This window comes from Diceros bicornis, chromosome 32 (assembly GCF_020826845.1).
Source record: "Diceros bicornis minor isolate mBicDic1 chromosome 32, mDicBic1.mat.cur, whole genome shotgun sequence".
In the NCBI taxonomy this organism is placed as follows: Eukaryota; Metazoa; Chordata; class Mammalia; order Perissodactyla; family Rhinocerotidae; genus Diceros; species Diceros bicornis.
In genome coordinates, this window is record NC_080771.1 from 36220666 (window position 1) to 36235120 (window position 14455).

Sequence of the window (14455 nt, forward strand, 5' to 3'; positions counted from 1 at the left end):
CCCCGCACACAGTAGGTGCTGAATCAACGCACTGACAAACCTACGAATCCCCATGTGTGCTGTGACAAATAATTGTTGTTTTCTTGGTGAGGAAGATTAGCCCTGAGCTAACATCTGTTGCCAATTCTCCTCTTTTTGCTGAGGAAGATTGGCCCTGAGCTAACATCTGTGCCCATCTTCCTCTATTTTGTATGTGGGATGCTGCCATAGCATGGCTTGATGAATGGCGTGTAGGTCTGCACCCGGGGTCCAAACCCGCCAACCTTGGGCTGCCAAAGCAGAGCGTGCAAAACTTAACCACTACGCCACCAGGCCAACCCCAAGAAAAACTGAAGCTTTAATGGAGCCAAATCTACACCACAATCCTCCATCTAAGATGGTGGACGTGAAAAAGCGGTGGCACTCACCCTCCTAACCCGCCAATGCCTCCTTCCTCACATGTGCATGCGAGGATTTATGTTCATGAGCCAGGAACTATCAGAAAAAATATGTGCAAACAGATCCATAATGAGACAAAAGTCTGAGTAGTGCCACCACAATTGATAAATTGACGGTATTATTTTTTAAAGGACTCGGAGAAAGAAAGGAGAGCGTAAAACAAGGCACACAGCGAGAAAGACATCATCCCCTTCTCTGACATGGCACACGGTCAAAGGAAGAGCCCTGCAAACACAGCCTCACCAGGCGTTACAACACTCTGGACGTTTTACCCAAAACATTATGTATTATGATGCCGACAGGAATACTAACCTAGTTACCATGTGTCTTATCTTTCTGGATTGAACTAAGGACATTCAAGAGGGTATCTGTATAGATGGCAGGATTAAAACAATCAGAACCTGAGAGCGTAGCCTGGGAACCCACTGTGGCTTGTACCGACGTTAACTGAGGCCTCTCTTCAGACTCTACTGCAGAACATGGGCTATCACTGCACCCCGCAGCAGGGGGAATTTTTAAATTATTTTAGCCCAGTAGCTCTCAAAGTGAGGTGCCCTGGCCAGCAGCATCAGCATCACCTGGGAGCTTGCAGAAATGCAGATTCTCAGGCCCGACCCCAGGTTTACTGAGTCAGAAACCGGGTAGGACCCTGCAACCAGAGTTTTAACAAGCCCTCCAGGGGATTCTGGACCAGTTCGAGAATCCTGTTAGGCTGCCCACATCATTTGCAGGGTTTGATGCAAAACAAAAATGTGGGGCCCCTTGTTCAACAATTATTAAGAATTTCAAGACAGTGACAGCAGAACATTAAACTAAGCTTGGGGCCCTCCTGACCACGGGGGCCTGTGTGGCTGTCTCAACCACATGCCCAAGTAGTTGGCTGTGGTTTTAGGGGATGGGTGGCATTTTCCATGTGTATTCAGAATGGTTCTTTCCATAAAAAGTCCACCCCTTACTGTTCCAGGAAAGAAAACTCTTCCTGCTACTGGTACCAACCTTGTACTCTCATGGAAGCCACCAAAAAGGATTAACTGTCTCTTCCAGGCTACCATCCGATGTCCACTCCGACCTGAAGGACCCCCTGGAGATCTAAAATGGAAAAAAAAAAAAAAAGACCACTTTTTACACCAATTTCTGTTTCATGAGCACTTACTGAGTACCATTTAATTTGATCACAAGCTACCAAAACCTTCCTGAGTTCAGCTAGCTACTATAAACTTCTAGAATAAAACATGAGGAAATGTCCATGACCTTGGAGTAGATAAATATTTCTTAGATAGATCATACTAAACTGACTCCATCAAAATAAAAATCTTCAGCTGTTCAAAATAAACCATTAAAAAATAAAATGGCAGGGCCGGCCCGTGGCTTGGTGGTTAAGTGCGTGCGCTCCGATGCCGGTGGCCCCGGGGTTCAGATCCCGGCGCGCAGCGAGGAACCACTTCTCCGTCCATCCTGAGGCCGAGTCCCACATACAGCAACTAGACGGATGTGCAGCTATGACATACAACTATCTACTGGGGCTTTGGGGGGAAAAAATAAATAAATAAAATCTTTAAAAAATAAAAATAAAAAAAATAAAATGGCAAGTGATGGACTGGGAGAAATATTTGCAAACATACATCTGACAAATGGCTTGTATCCAGAATATGTAAAGAATTCTTACTGGCTTATTATTAGTAAGATAAACAACTCAATAAAAATACAGGCAAAAGATCTGAACAGAAAGTTCACACAAGATATAAAAAGATATACAAATGGCCAATAAAAACATGAAATGATGCTCAAACATCATTAGTTGTCAGTTGTTTTGTTAACTAACTAAAACCACAGTGAGTTCCTCCCGCACACCGTGAGACTGTCTAAAACAAAAAGCCAGTATCCATTGTTGACAAGGCCATGAAGTGACTGGAGCTCACCCAGTCACACAGCAGTGGAGAGAGTGTGAAATGGGACCACCACTGTGATGACTCCTTATCATGTGGAACACAGACTTAGCAGATAGTCTAGCAACCTGACACCAGCTATTTACTCAAATAGTGCATACAATGACCTATAGACAAACATTTTAGAGAAGCTTTATTCATAACTTTCAACACCTGCAAGCAGTCAAGAGGTGCTTCAATGAATGAAGAGATAAACAAAGTGTGGTGCGTTCATACGATGGAATGCTTGTCAGCAACAAAAAGGAACCACCTCCTGACACGCACCGCACTACGGACAGATCTCAAAAATATCATGCTCAACAGATAAGTTTGTTCAAAATAATAATGGCAACAGTTTATTCGATTATGTATGCTTTTATACACTCATATATAAGTGAAATGAGTGACAGTGATGATAAAAGGAATGGGGGAAGGAATTGGGATTATTTTGTTATTATAAGGTACTCACACTACTCATGAAGTGATAGTGTTATTTGAAAGTAGACTTGGATTAGTTGTAAATGTATATTGCAAACTTGAGGGCAACCACTAAAAAAAGTAAAGAAAAGAAGTATAACTGATATGCTAAGAAAGGAGAGAACATGGAATCATATAAAATGCTCAATTAAAATCACCAAAGGCAGAAAAAAAGCAAAAGACACACACAGGAACAAAGAACAAGGGCAACAAATAGAAGACAGTAACAAATATGGTAGATATTAATCCAACTATATCAATAATCACTTTGAATGTCAATGGCCTAAAGGCACCAATTAAAAGACAGAGATTGTCAGGGTGGATCAAAAAAAGACCCAGCTCTAGGTAGTTTACAAGAAATCCACTTTAAATATAAAGAAACATATAAATTAAAAGTAAACAGATGGACACAGACATACCATGCTAACACTAATCAAAGGAAAGTAAGAGTAACTAAATTAATTTCAGACACAGGGGACATCAAAGCAAGAAAAGTTATCTGGGATTTAAAAGGACATTACATAATTATAAAGGGGTCAATTCTCTAAAAAGACAATAATTTTTAACATGTATGCACTGAACAACAGAGCATCACACTATGTGAGGCAAAAACTAATAGAATTGCAGAGGAGAAAAAGATGAATCCACTATCACAGTTGGAGAATTCGATGCCCCGCTCTCAAACATGGACAGATACAGCGGGCAGAGAGCACTGAGGACAAAGCTGAACTCAACAACACCATCAATCAACTGGATATACAGTCAGGCGTCACTTAACAAAGGGGACACTTCTGAGAAATGCATTGTTAGGTGATGGCATTGTTCTGCAAAGATCACAGAGCGCACTTACACAAAACCAGATGGCACAGTCTATTACACATCTAGGCTAGATGGTACTAATTTTAGGGGCTCACCATCGTATATGCAGTCCATTGTTGACCGAAACAGTTATATAGCACATGACTATAATTGACTTCTACTGACTACTTCATCCAACAACAATAGAATACACATTTTTCTCAAGCTCACATAGAACATTCACCAAGACAGACCATATTGTGGGCCAGAAAACACACTGTAACAAATTTAAAAGAATAGAAATCATACAATGTCTGCTCTCAGACCATAATGGAATTAAACTAGAAATTAATAACAGAAAGATAACTGGAAAATCCCAAAATTACGGAGATTAAACAACACACTTCTAAATAACACATGGGTCAAAGAAAAAATATCAAGAGAAATTAAAAAATATTTTGAACCAAATGAAAATGAAAACACAACTTATCAAAATTTGTGGGATGCAGTAAAAGGAGTGCTTAGAAGGAAATTTATAGAATTTATAGAATGCATGTATTAGAAAAGAAGACAGATCTAAAATCTATAATAAAGTTTCCACCTTAGGAAACTGGAAAAAGAGGAAATTAAACCTAAAGTAAGCAGAAGAAAATAAATAATAAGGATTAGAGCAGAAATTAATGAATCTGAACACAGGAAATAGAGAAAAATCAACAAAAGCTGGCTCTTCGAAAAGATCAGTAAAATTGATAAGCTTCTAGCCAAGCTAAGATAGGGGAAAGACGACACAAATTACTAATATCAGAAATGAAAGAGGGGACATCACTATAGATCCCATGGAAATTAAAAGGATAATAAAGGAATACTATGACCAACTCTATGCCCACAAATTTGATAACCAGATAAAATGGACCAATTCCTTGCAAGACACAATTTGCCAAAACTCACACAAGAAGAAACAGATAATCTGAATAGGCCTATATCTATTAAACACATTGAATCAATAATTCAATCAACCTTCCAAAACCTAAAGCACCAGGCCCAGATGGTTCACTGGTGAATTCTACCAAACATTTAAGGAAGAAATTATACCAATCCTCTACAATCTCTTTCAGAGGACAGCTTCTATCCTCTATCTATCATTACCCTAATACCAAAACCATTCTAAGACATTACAAGAAAAGAAGACTACAGACCAATCTCTCTCATGAACATAGATGCAAAAATCCTCAACAAAATATTAACAAATCAAATCCAAAAAAGGATAAAAAGATTTATACATTATGACCAAGTGGGATTTAACCTAGGTATGCAAGGCTGGTTCAACCATTCAAAAATCAATTAATATAATCCATCGCATCAACAGATTAAGAAACAAAAATCATATGACCATATCAACAGATGGAGAAAAAACATTTAACAAAATCTAACACCCAATTCATGATAAGAACTCTCTCAGTAAGATAGGAATAGAGGGGAACTTGCTGAACTTGATAAAGATCTATAAAAACCTACAGCTAACATCACACTGGATGAGAAACTCAAAACTTTCCCACTAAGATCAGGTACGAGGCAAGGATGTCCCCTCTCACCACTCCTTTTCAACATCATACTGGAAGTCCTTGTTAATACAATAAGGCAAGAAGAGGAAATAAAAAGTATATATACCAGGAAGGAAGACATACAACTGTCTTTTTTCACAAACGACATGATCATCCATGTAGAAAATCCAAGGGAAGTGACAAGAAAACTCCTGGAACTACTAAGCGATTATAGCAGGACGTAGGCAACAAGGTCAACTGTTTTCCTATATACCACCAATGAACAAGTGAAATTTGAAATTAAAAACAATACCATTTACATAAGCACCCCCAAAAATGAAATACTTAGGTAGAAATCTAACAAAATATGTACAAGATCTATATGAGGAAAACTACAAAACTCTGATGAACAAAATCAAAGACGAACCAAATAAATGGAGGAACATTCCATGTTCATGGATAGGAAGACTCAGTATTGTCAAGATGTCAGTTCTTCCCAACTTGATCTAGAGACTCAATGCAATCCCAACCAAAATCCCAGCAAATTATTTTATGGATATCAACATAAAGAATCTAAAGTTTATGTGGAGAGACAAAAGACCCAGAATAGCCAACACAGTGCTGAAGGAAAAGAACAAAGTTCAAGACAGCGTGGTGTTGGCGAGAGAATAAACAAATAGATCAATGAAAAAGAACAGAGAGCCCAGAAAGAGATCCCCATAAATATAGTCAACTGATCTTCGACAAAGAAGCAAAAGCAACACTGGAGCAAAGACAGTCTCTTCTGTCTTTGGTGCTGGAACAACTGGACATCCACATGCAAAAGAATGAGCCTAGACACAGACCTTATGACCTTCCCAAAAATTAACTCAAAATGGGTCACAGACCTAAATGTAAAATAATTGATAAGCTAGACTTTATTAAAATTTAAAACTTCTGCTCTGCAAAAGACAGTATCAAGAGAATTAGAAGAAAAGCCACAGCCTGGGAGAAAATACTTGCAGAAGACACATCTGATAAAGGACTGTTATCCAAAATACACAAACAACTCTTAAAACTCAACAATAAGAAGACAATCTGATTAAAAAAGAGCCGACACCGACCTGGTCATCCAGGCACACTCCCTAGATTCTTACAGATTACAAGCCTCAAGTCCTATGTCGGAATCAAATCCCCTCTAGGGTCCTCTGCTCACGCCAAAGGCGTTTTGCACTGGTTGCTCTCTAGGCCTGGCTCTGTCACCTACAGAATCCAGCCCTCAAGTCCAGCTCCCCCACAAAGACCTCAGCAACTCCAGGCTGCGAAGGATGGTGACAACCTGAACCACATAGTTCAACACTTATTTATACAATGTATTCTTCTCCATTTATTTTTGTGTATTCTATATAGCTTCCCCCAAAACCAGGTGCCCTAAAAAATACATCAATACACAGAATCTCAAAATGAAAAGGAGGCTCAAGCTGCCCCATCCAAATATCTCCCCTTTAGCAAATTTTGGGTGAACAGTTTATTACACGTCACTATGAGGACCCCAGATCTTCCCTTATCCCCATCCAGAACAAATTCCATTCTTCTCATCTTTCTTCAAATGCCTGACATACTGCTCTCTCTCCCCTAACGCTCTCGGTTTATTAACGTCCCTTTTAATATGTCACTCAAAATGACCACTGTGCTCGCCAATGGAAAGGCAACCAAAGGTAATCAATACCTCAATCTGACATTTAAGCATTAGCCTTTGGGGAGCCTCCTCATAGGCTGATGCCTACTGGGATTACAAAGTACAAAATCCCTCTCTCCTACTAGCAAGGGCAGATTTTAAAGTCATATCTCTTAATCCTATACTTACAGGCAACCTACAAGGGAAACCTGTCCCACTTCAATTTCATCTTGTTAGATTTGGTACACAGAGATAATTTTGGATACTGAATCTGTCAACCAACTTATCTGCTCTCCCTCTTCGCTTTGTATCACCCACAAATTTAGCAGGCATGTTTTCTTACCCAAATTCATGATAAAAATACCAAATGGACAAGGCTCAGAAGGAGGGTCTGGGCATGCCATGACAGCCCTGGGGTTGCTGGGCGCTGACCCCAACTGCACACTCTGCACGGGGGATGGGGTGGGCAGAGCAGTGCTGTCCTGGGGGCTGGCCCCACTCCTCAGGCTGAAGCAGACGGCACGACATCTCCACGCCATCTGTGCTGGGTGCTGAGCAGATGGGCACCCCACACTGCTGCCGCCCAGTAGAGAAGGTGAATGGGAAGGAAAACACCCCATGTGCTGGGCGAGAAGCAAGTCCCCCTTGTGAGAAGTTTTCTGATATAGTACTTAACAAGTACAATCTGAGGAAGGTTTTCATTCAACAACTAAACTAGTCTCATCGCTTCCAATTCTACTGCAAAACAAGTTACACAGGAGAGCTTGAATGCTACCAGTGTTAGTCCAGTAACCATGAACCTAAAGGCCCAGTGACCTGCGGACACAGCGCCAGTAAGCCGTCATCTACAAATGACTGCCCACCGCCGAGACGTGCCAGGTTAAGGGCCTCCTGCCAGCTTCCTGGCCACGAATCTGACGGGTGTTTTGTCAACTCATTTTTTGAGGCAGCAGCCAAGTACCACTTGTTTTGTAACCAAAAGGGAAAAAAAATCTTCTATAAAAAGACCCCTTTAAAAAAAATAAAGCCATCCAAAAAAGCCCGTTTATATTTGAATCTCCAACAGGCACTTTTCAATTGCCATGACTCCTAAATATGGAGTCTTAAAAAATTAACATGTCCTACTTGGCCAGATCTATATGTGGCACAAAAACACACGTGTAATGTTATGGGAGTAAGTGTTTCAGCGCATCTGAGTTCTGTGCAGAACGGCATTCCAACAGGGTGAGCTGCCACTCAGCATCACCTAGGCCCCTTGCAATGGGCCGCTGTGGTGACATTTACAGAAAATGCACAAGCATCAAATAACTCTATGTGCGTAGGGTACAAAGAGGGCGTTAAGCACTAGATACGCAAATGCCTTCCCGAGTTATATTCAAGTTTACACCTTACAAAAGTGTACGCTGTGGCACCATGCTGCACCAGGGAGCCCCGAGACACTTAACAGAGCAAAGGAACAATTTCTCTCGGAATCCTTGTGAATCAAGGTCGCACAGGCCGACCTGACAGGGCACTTCCTCTAGTGGCTCATCCTCAGAATAGAAAAGGTCCCTCCTCCAAGAATAGTTACAACCCAGCCCCAGCAGGAAGGCTGTGTAAGAGCATCTCCCTTTGCATTTCAAACAGCGTGCCTTTGGAATTCAGCCCCACTTCTCCAGGTATCAATCAGTCAACGGAGTTTGAGCTTTGTAAGTAGAGTGTTTAATCACATTGTAGGGAGTAATTAGTAGCAGTCTCTATAATCCAGGCAGCCTATCAAGCTGTGTCCTTGTTTTATTTTTATTTTCACTGTTACCATTAATAATAAAACCACCATTTGTGGAATGTTTACTCTATGCTAGGCCAGCCTTTTTATGTGCATTTATTCCTCACAACAAACACGTGGTGCAGATGTGACCTCTAATCCCATTTACAGAGGAGAAAATCAAGACACACTAAGCTGGTCAGCGGCAGAGCCAGAATTTAAACCAAAGCAGTCTGGTCCCAGAACCCGCCCTTTCAACCACCAATTAAGACGCTAAACCAACCAGATGAAGTCAGAGGTCCCAGCACTAATGACAGCTATGGGCCAAAACACTGACCACTGATCTGAATGGCAGCTTTCGCTTTCACATGCCCTTTGCCTCCCGGCTTAGTGTTTCTCCACATAGTCACACTCCACCTGTGTGCTGCTCCTCCCCGGGTCCTCCCTCCCTCCCTCCACACAAGCACATCAGGGGTGACGGTCAGCCAGCAGGGAAGGAAGAGGGGCCTACACAGCTTCTGCGTCCACTGCTGTGGGCGCCTGGTTTCACTCAAGCTGCTGCGTGGCTGTTAATAAAACCCGCCTCGCTGTGGAGCCCAGAGCCTTCGGACCACCAGCCCAACTAGCTCACTACAGAACCCAGAGAGCAGAGATGTGTGTTTCTATTTCCAAACACGTATGTCACACCCCAAGATTCACATACATTGCAATTATGAGGCACAGTCTGATTTCAGCTAACTCGTAATTGCCCTTCGCAACAGGATCGTAAAAATAACTTTGAATCATTTTGCTAACAATTCTTCTTTTCTAGGATGTTAACTTTTCTCAGACACACTTTAAGATACATATACACTGAATACGTGCGAATACTGAATACTTCAGTATTTCCTGAAGACCAAACATTGGCTCCTTTCTCAAATCAAGAGAAAATAGTGCGCACACACACGCACTTATCCATTTATGTATATTTTTTTCATTCAACCAACTTTTATTCATCACCTACTAAGTGCTTCAATGCTATAAAAATGTATTCGTTGTACACAAATGTTCACAGCAGCGTTACTCACGAGAGCAGAAAAGTGGAAACAACCCAAATGTCCATCAATGAACGAATAAACAAAATGTGCTCTTTCCATACAATGGAATATTATTTGGCCATAAAAAAGAATTAAATACTGATATGTGCTGCAGAATGGATGGACCTTAAAAACATGATGCTAACTGAAAGTCAGTCCCAAAAGAACAAATACTGTAGGATTCACATCTAGGATGTTATGTGAAATACCTAGAATAGGCAAATCCACAGAGATAGAAAGCAGGTTAGGGGTTCCCACAGACTAGGGGGAAGGAGGAATGTGGGGTGACTGGAAGGAGTTTTTTTGGGGTGATGGAGACGCTTTAAATTTAGACAGCAGTGATGGCTGCACAACTCTGTGAATATGCTAGAAACCACAATTATACATTTTGAAAGGGTGATATCGTATGTGAACAACATCTGAAAAAAGCTGAGCTCTGTGGTAGCCTGGCCTCCCTCTGTTTGTGGTTTGAGTCACTGATGACAAACTAGGATGGCAGCAGCTTCAGAAATAAATGGAGGAAGGGTGCCAAAACCTTTCTCCCCTTGCCCAACTGCACCTCCTGTAGGGGTAGGGGAGAAGACTGGGGTTCATCTTTAGAAATGCTGGCTTTTAAGTGTGCAGGCTGACCTAACCAAACTTGAAACAACAGGCAACCTGAACTGACAGGGCCGGCCCACTGTGACTAAAGAGGGGATCCAAGCGCGGGAGCACTCTGTCTTATTACACAGGCAATTCCTCTCCCGTGGGCTCCGCTGGCCCCCAGCTCTGCTGCCATCACAGAGAAGTCCCACCAGAGCCAGAAGTACCAGTGGGAGACTGGGGGTGTGGGACAGACGGAAGGAACGAGGGCATTCCCCCCTCCCCTGCCTCAGCCCCTTGTCAGGAGCATTGGCATCTCCTTCAGCTCCAGAACTTCCCCATCTGCCTCGTAGCCCACCAGTGGGATGTTCCTACTGTTCTGCATCCTCCACCACAGGTGTGACCACCCCTTCATGCTTTCCTCATCTGACCCTCACTGATACATTCATCTTTGTCAAAGGAAAGATCTTAGCAAACACCAGATGCTGGCTGTTATGAGCTGAATGTTTGTGTCCCCGCAAAATTCATATATTGAAGCCCTAACTCCCAGTGTGATGGTATTTGGAGGTGGGACCTTTGGGAGGTAATTAGGGTTAGATGAGGTCATGAGGATGGGGCCCCCATAATGAGATGAGTGCCCTTATATGAAGAGGAAGACAGAAATCTTTCCATGAACAAGGAAAGGCCACGTGAGGACACAGCGAGAAGGCAGCTGTCTACCAGCCAGTAAGTGGGCCCTCACCAGACACTGAATCTGCTGGCACCTTGATCTTGTACCTCCCACTTCCAGAACTACGAGAAATACACGTCTGCTGTTTAAGCCCCCAGTCTATGGTATTCTGTTATAGCAGCCCGAGCTGACTAAGGCACTAGGCTGCCTAGCGTCTCACTATTTCAAGGTTGCTTTTGATGATAATCACAGATATACCTTCAATTATCAGCCACTCACCTGTTAAATGGAAGAGAAAAGGTGATTCTTTCAATCCTTTCCTCTTCCCAGCCCCTCTGCCCATCCTGACCTATTACACATGGTAAAGGCTTCCGCACCATAAGTAACAGAGCAGGTGGGCAAATGCTGGTCCTGCCTTTGCCGTCCAACTTCCATCCCACTCACACAGGTGTACACACATTCACAACAAACACACCTCACCTTCCTTCCTACCCCTGGAGGAGATGCGGCTGGGGAAGGGGAGAAAGACTGCATATTTTATAAAAATAAAAACACTACTATATATAGAATTGATGTTGCCAAATCAGGCCTTTTGTATTATTTTTTTAAATCAGGGCAGTTCTGCAGGCACCTCCCACTGAAGACAGAGACTCAAGAAATCTTGAAATATCTGTTAGAGCTGGTCCTACACATCCCATGTAAAATGAGGTTCTTGTGTCTGCACTAGGCATCCGGTGCACAATCCCACTGTTAAATGAGGAAACTCGCAGGCACTGGTTGTTCAAGGCACCCCCTTCAGTGACCTGATAGGGAGTTTGCATCACTAACCTCAGAAGAACAGTTCTTCCTAACTACTCTGGGGCGGGCCCTGTCTGTTCCTCCTGTTGAGTTACAATTGCCTCCCCAGAGGACAGTTTCCTCAGACCAGCAGACACAAGGATGGGCTGGAGGCACTCGCTGTATCAGGAAGCTTAACTCGAATCAGAACATCAGCATCGAAGACACACATAAACAGTCACGCGCCACATAACGATGCTTCAGTCAACAACGGACCATATTTATGACGGTGGTCCCAGAAGATCAGTACCATGAGCCCAGGTGTGGAGGAGGCTGTACCATCTAGGTTTGTGTAAGTACACACTATGATGTTCACACAACAGAGAAATCACCTAACAACACATTTCTGAGACTGTATCCCCGTCATCAAGCGACACACGACTGTAAATCAAAAGTCATCAGCCTTCAAGAAGGAATCCATCCTGCCCTCCCAAAAGAAAAACCAGTTTAAAAGCCAAGAAAGGGACTAAACACTCCAGATGCTGATGTAATGTGGCCTCTGCTGGCCTTTACCAATATGTAACCTTTCCCACTCTCAGTCTCCCCAGTGTGAACCTACCCCCACGGGAGTGAAGAGCATTTACTAAAAAAATGAATGCAGAGTGCCAGGACAAATCCTGGTAACTAAATGAATTCAGTTCATAGTGAACTCTTCCTGTACTTTTCAAGTGATATGAGCCCACATCATGTGCATTCTCCCAGGCTGAGCGATCTTTCCCAGAAACGGTAAAAATCAATCTTCATTTTGGCTGAATCTCCTTACCTTTTCTTTTAGATCAGTAAGAAAAAAGTTACAGAGGATAAACTGCCAGCAGTCATCCTCTTTCAACAGCAACCACTATGTCAGTGTACTAATAACCAAGTCCAATTACAAGCGGCAGCAGCTCTAAGTCAAAATCCCACACACTGTAACTAGTCCAAGGAACCAATACAGACTTTAATAATTAGTCTACCTGCACTTTCCCACGGTTATTCTGGGCCCCATCAATCAAGCCAATCAAGGCAGTTGGGGTGATGTTTTCATTTTGTAATAATTAGTAAATTACAAAAGCAATACCTACACTATTTTAATTGTTAAGGATCTAAGAGGCCTTTTATGTGAATTTTCTTACTTCTAAAAGGGCAGCAGACATTTTCACATCAGTGCACAGCACTCAAAATAAGCATGAGACCCACCAGCAACTGAGGCCAATGGACTAATAACCGAGGCCTCCAGCTGTAGTCCAGGGCCACATGGCTCAGGGTCCCTGCGGGGTGTGGGGGCAGGGGTTAATGTAAGATGCAGATACCTGAGCCCCATTTTAAACCTGCCCTGGATCAGACTTGATGTTCAAGGCGGAGTGTAGAAATGTGCATTTTAAAAGCTCCCTAGGTGCTACGTGGTGCACAAGAGCCCAAGAATCACTACTAGAGGTATTCTCTCAGCTCTGAGCCACCTCCCCAGGCTGACAAGTCTCCCAGCCACTACACAACTGACTCTTGCTGGGAAACCTGGACTCTTCTTTCTGGTACCTCTTCCAAAGGCAGATAAAGCCAGAACAACTGCTTATTCTGCAGGGCTGCCACCCACAGTCTCGTCTCTGCTACCCTGTGAAGTGATGGTGCATATGAGTAAGAACAACACTCAAACAAGGATACTGCGCACTGGGAATACAGAGCGCAGACACAAAGGCCCCACACAGCAAGCGTGGGAGTGCCACGGAGCTCCCTGGGGACAACCATCAGACAGAGGTGAATGGCTTTAGGAACACATACACTCTTTGACTTTTCAATTCTAGTTCTAAGCCGTTGTAAACTTTACTGAAGAATAAAAATAACCTAACTAAACTGAGATAAGTACAATGTTCCTGATTGGGAAGACTGAGGATTAGAAACATGTCACTTCTCCCTAAGTGCAATCTATAAATGAAAGCAATCCAATCAAAATCCCATTGGAATGTTTAAAAACAGAACTTGAAAAACTGATTCTGAAGCTCATATGAAAAAAATGAGTGCACGACAAAGAAATCTTTAAAGTAAATGAGAAAAACCTTTGAGCTATCGAAATATACCACGAAGCTGTAGTGATTAAAATGGAGTGATACTAGAACAGGTGCCAACAGAAGATCAACGAATTAGAAGAAAACCTGGAAACAACCCAGACCTTTCGCCACGTGCATGTGCGCACACGAGCAAGCATACACCCAGTTCTCTGGCCCACTTTGTAAGCTTTTTTCTCAGGCATGTGTTTTTCTGCATCTTGTGTTTTTGTACATATTTTTGTATATGCTTTTTTGTACAAAAAGAGAGGGAGTATTTATTTAGGGTATAGTCCTAAAAGAGAATTTGGGGTCAAGGGGTACACACATTTAAAATTATGATGGCGTGACGGATACCACCACCATCTGACCACGGGAGTCCCTGCCTTCTTGCTGACACTGAGTAGCACTCACCTTTTCAGTGTTGGCCATTTGTGACTTGCCATTTTACCTCCTTTGCTCGGTTTTCCTCAAGCCACTTGTTGCTCACTACCTTACAGAAGGCCTCTATTTTGAACGCTGTGGGTACTTTCCCCCCACCCGTCACTATTCTCAACTTTCCTGGGGCATCATTTCCCATACAAGACTGTTAACATTTCCTATTGTCAGATCTATCAATCTCTTGTGGCTTCGGGTGCAGTGACTTGCTCAGGAAAACTCTCCTGAGATAAGCTTGTTTCCTATACACAGTG

At 42.7% G+C, this 14455-nt stretch overlaps 1 protein-coding gene across 1 annotated transcript in view; it reads right to left on the minus strand.

Annotated features, from left to right (window-relative positions):
- Nucleotides 1-14455, minus strand: part of KLHDC4 (kelch domain containing 4) — a 49061-nt gene that overhangs the window by 13696 nt on the left and 20910 nt on the right. The window contains exon 6 of the mRNA XM_058528438.1: nucleotides 1435-1527. Within this exon, the coding sequence (XP_058384421.1) occupies nucleotides 1435-1527 (93 nt within the window). The remainder of the gene's footprint in view (nucleotides 1-1434; nucleotides 1528-14455) is intronic.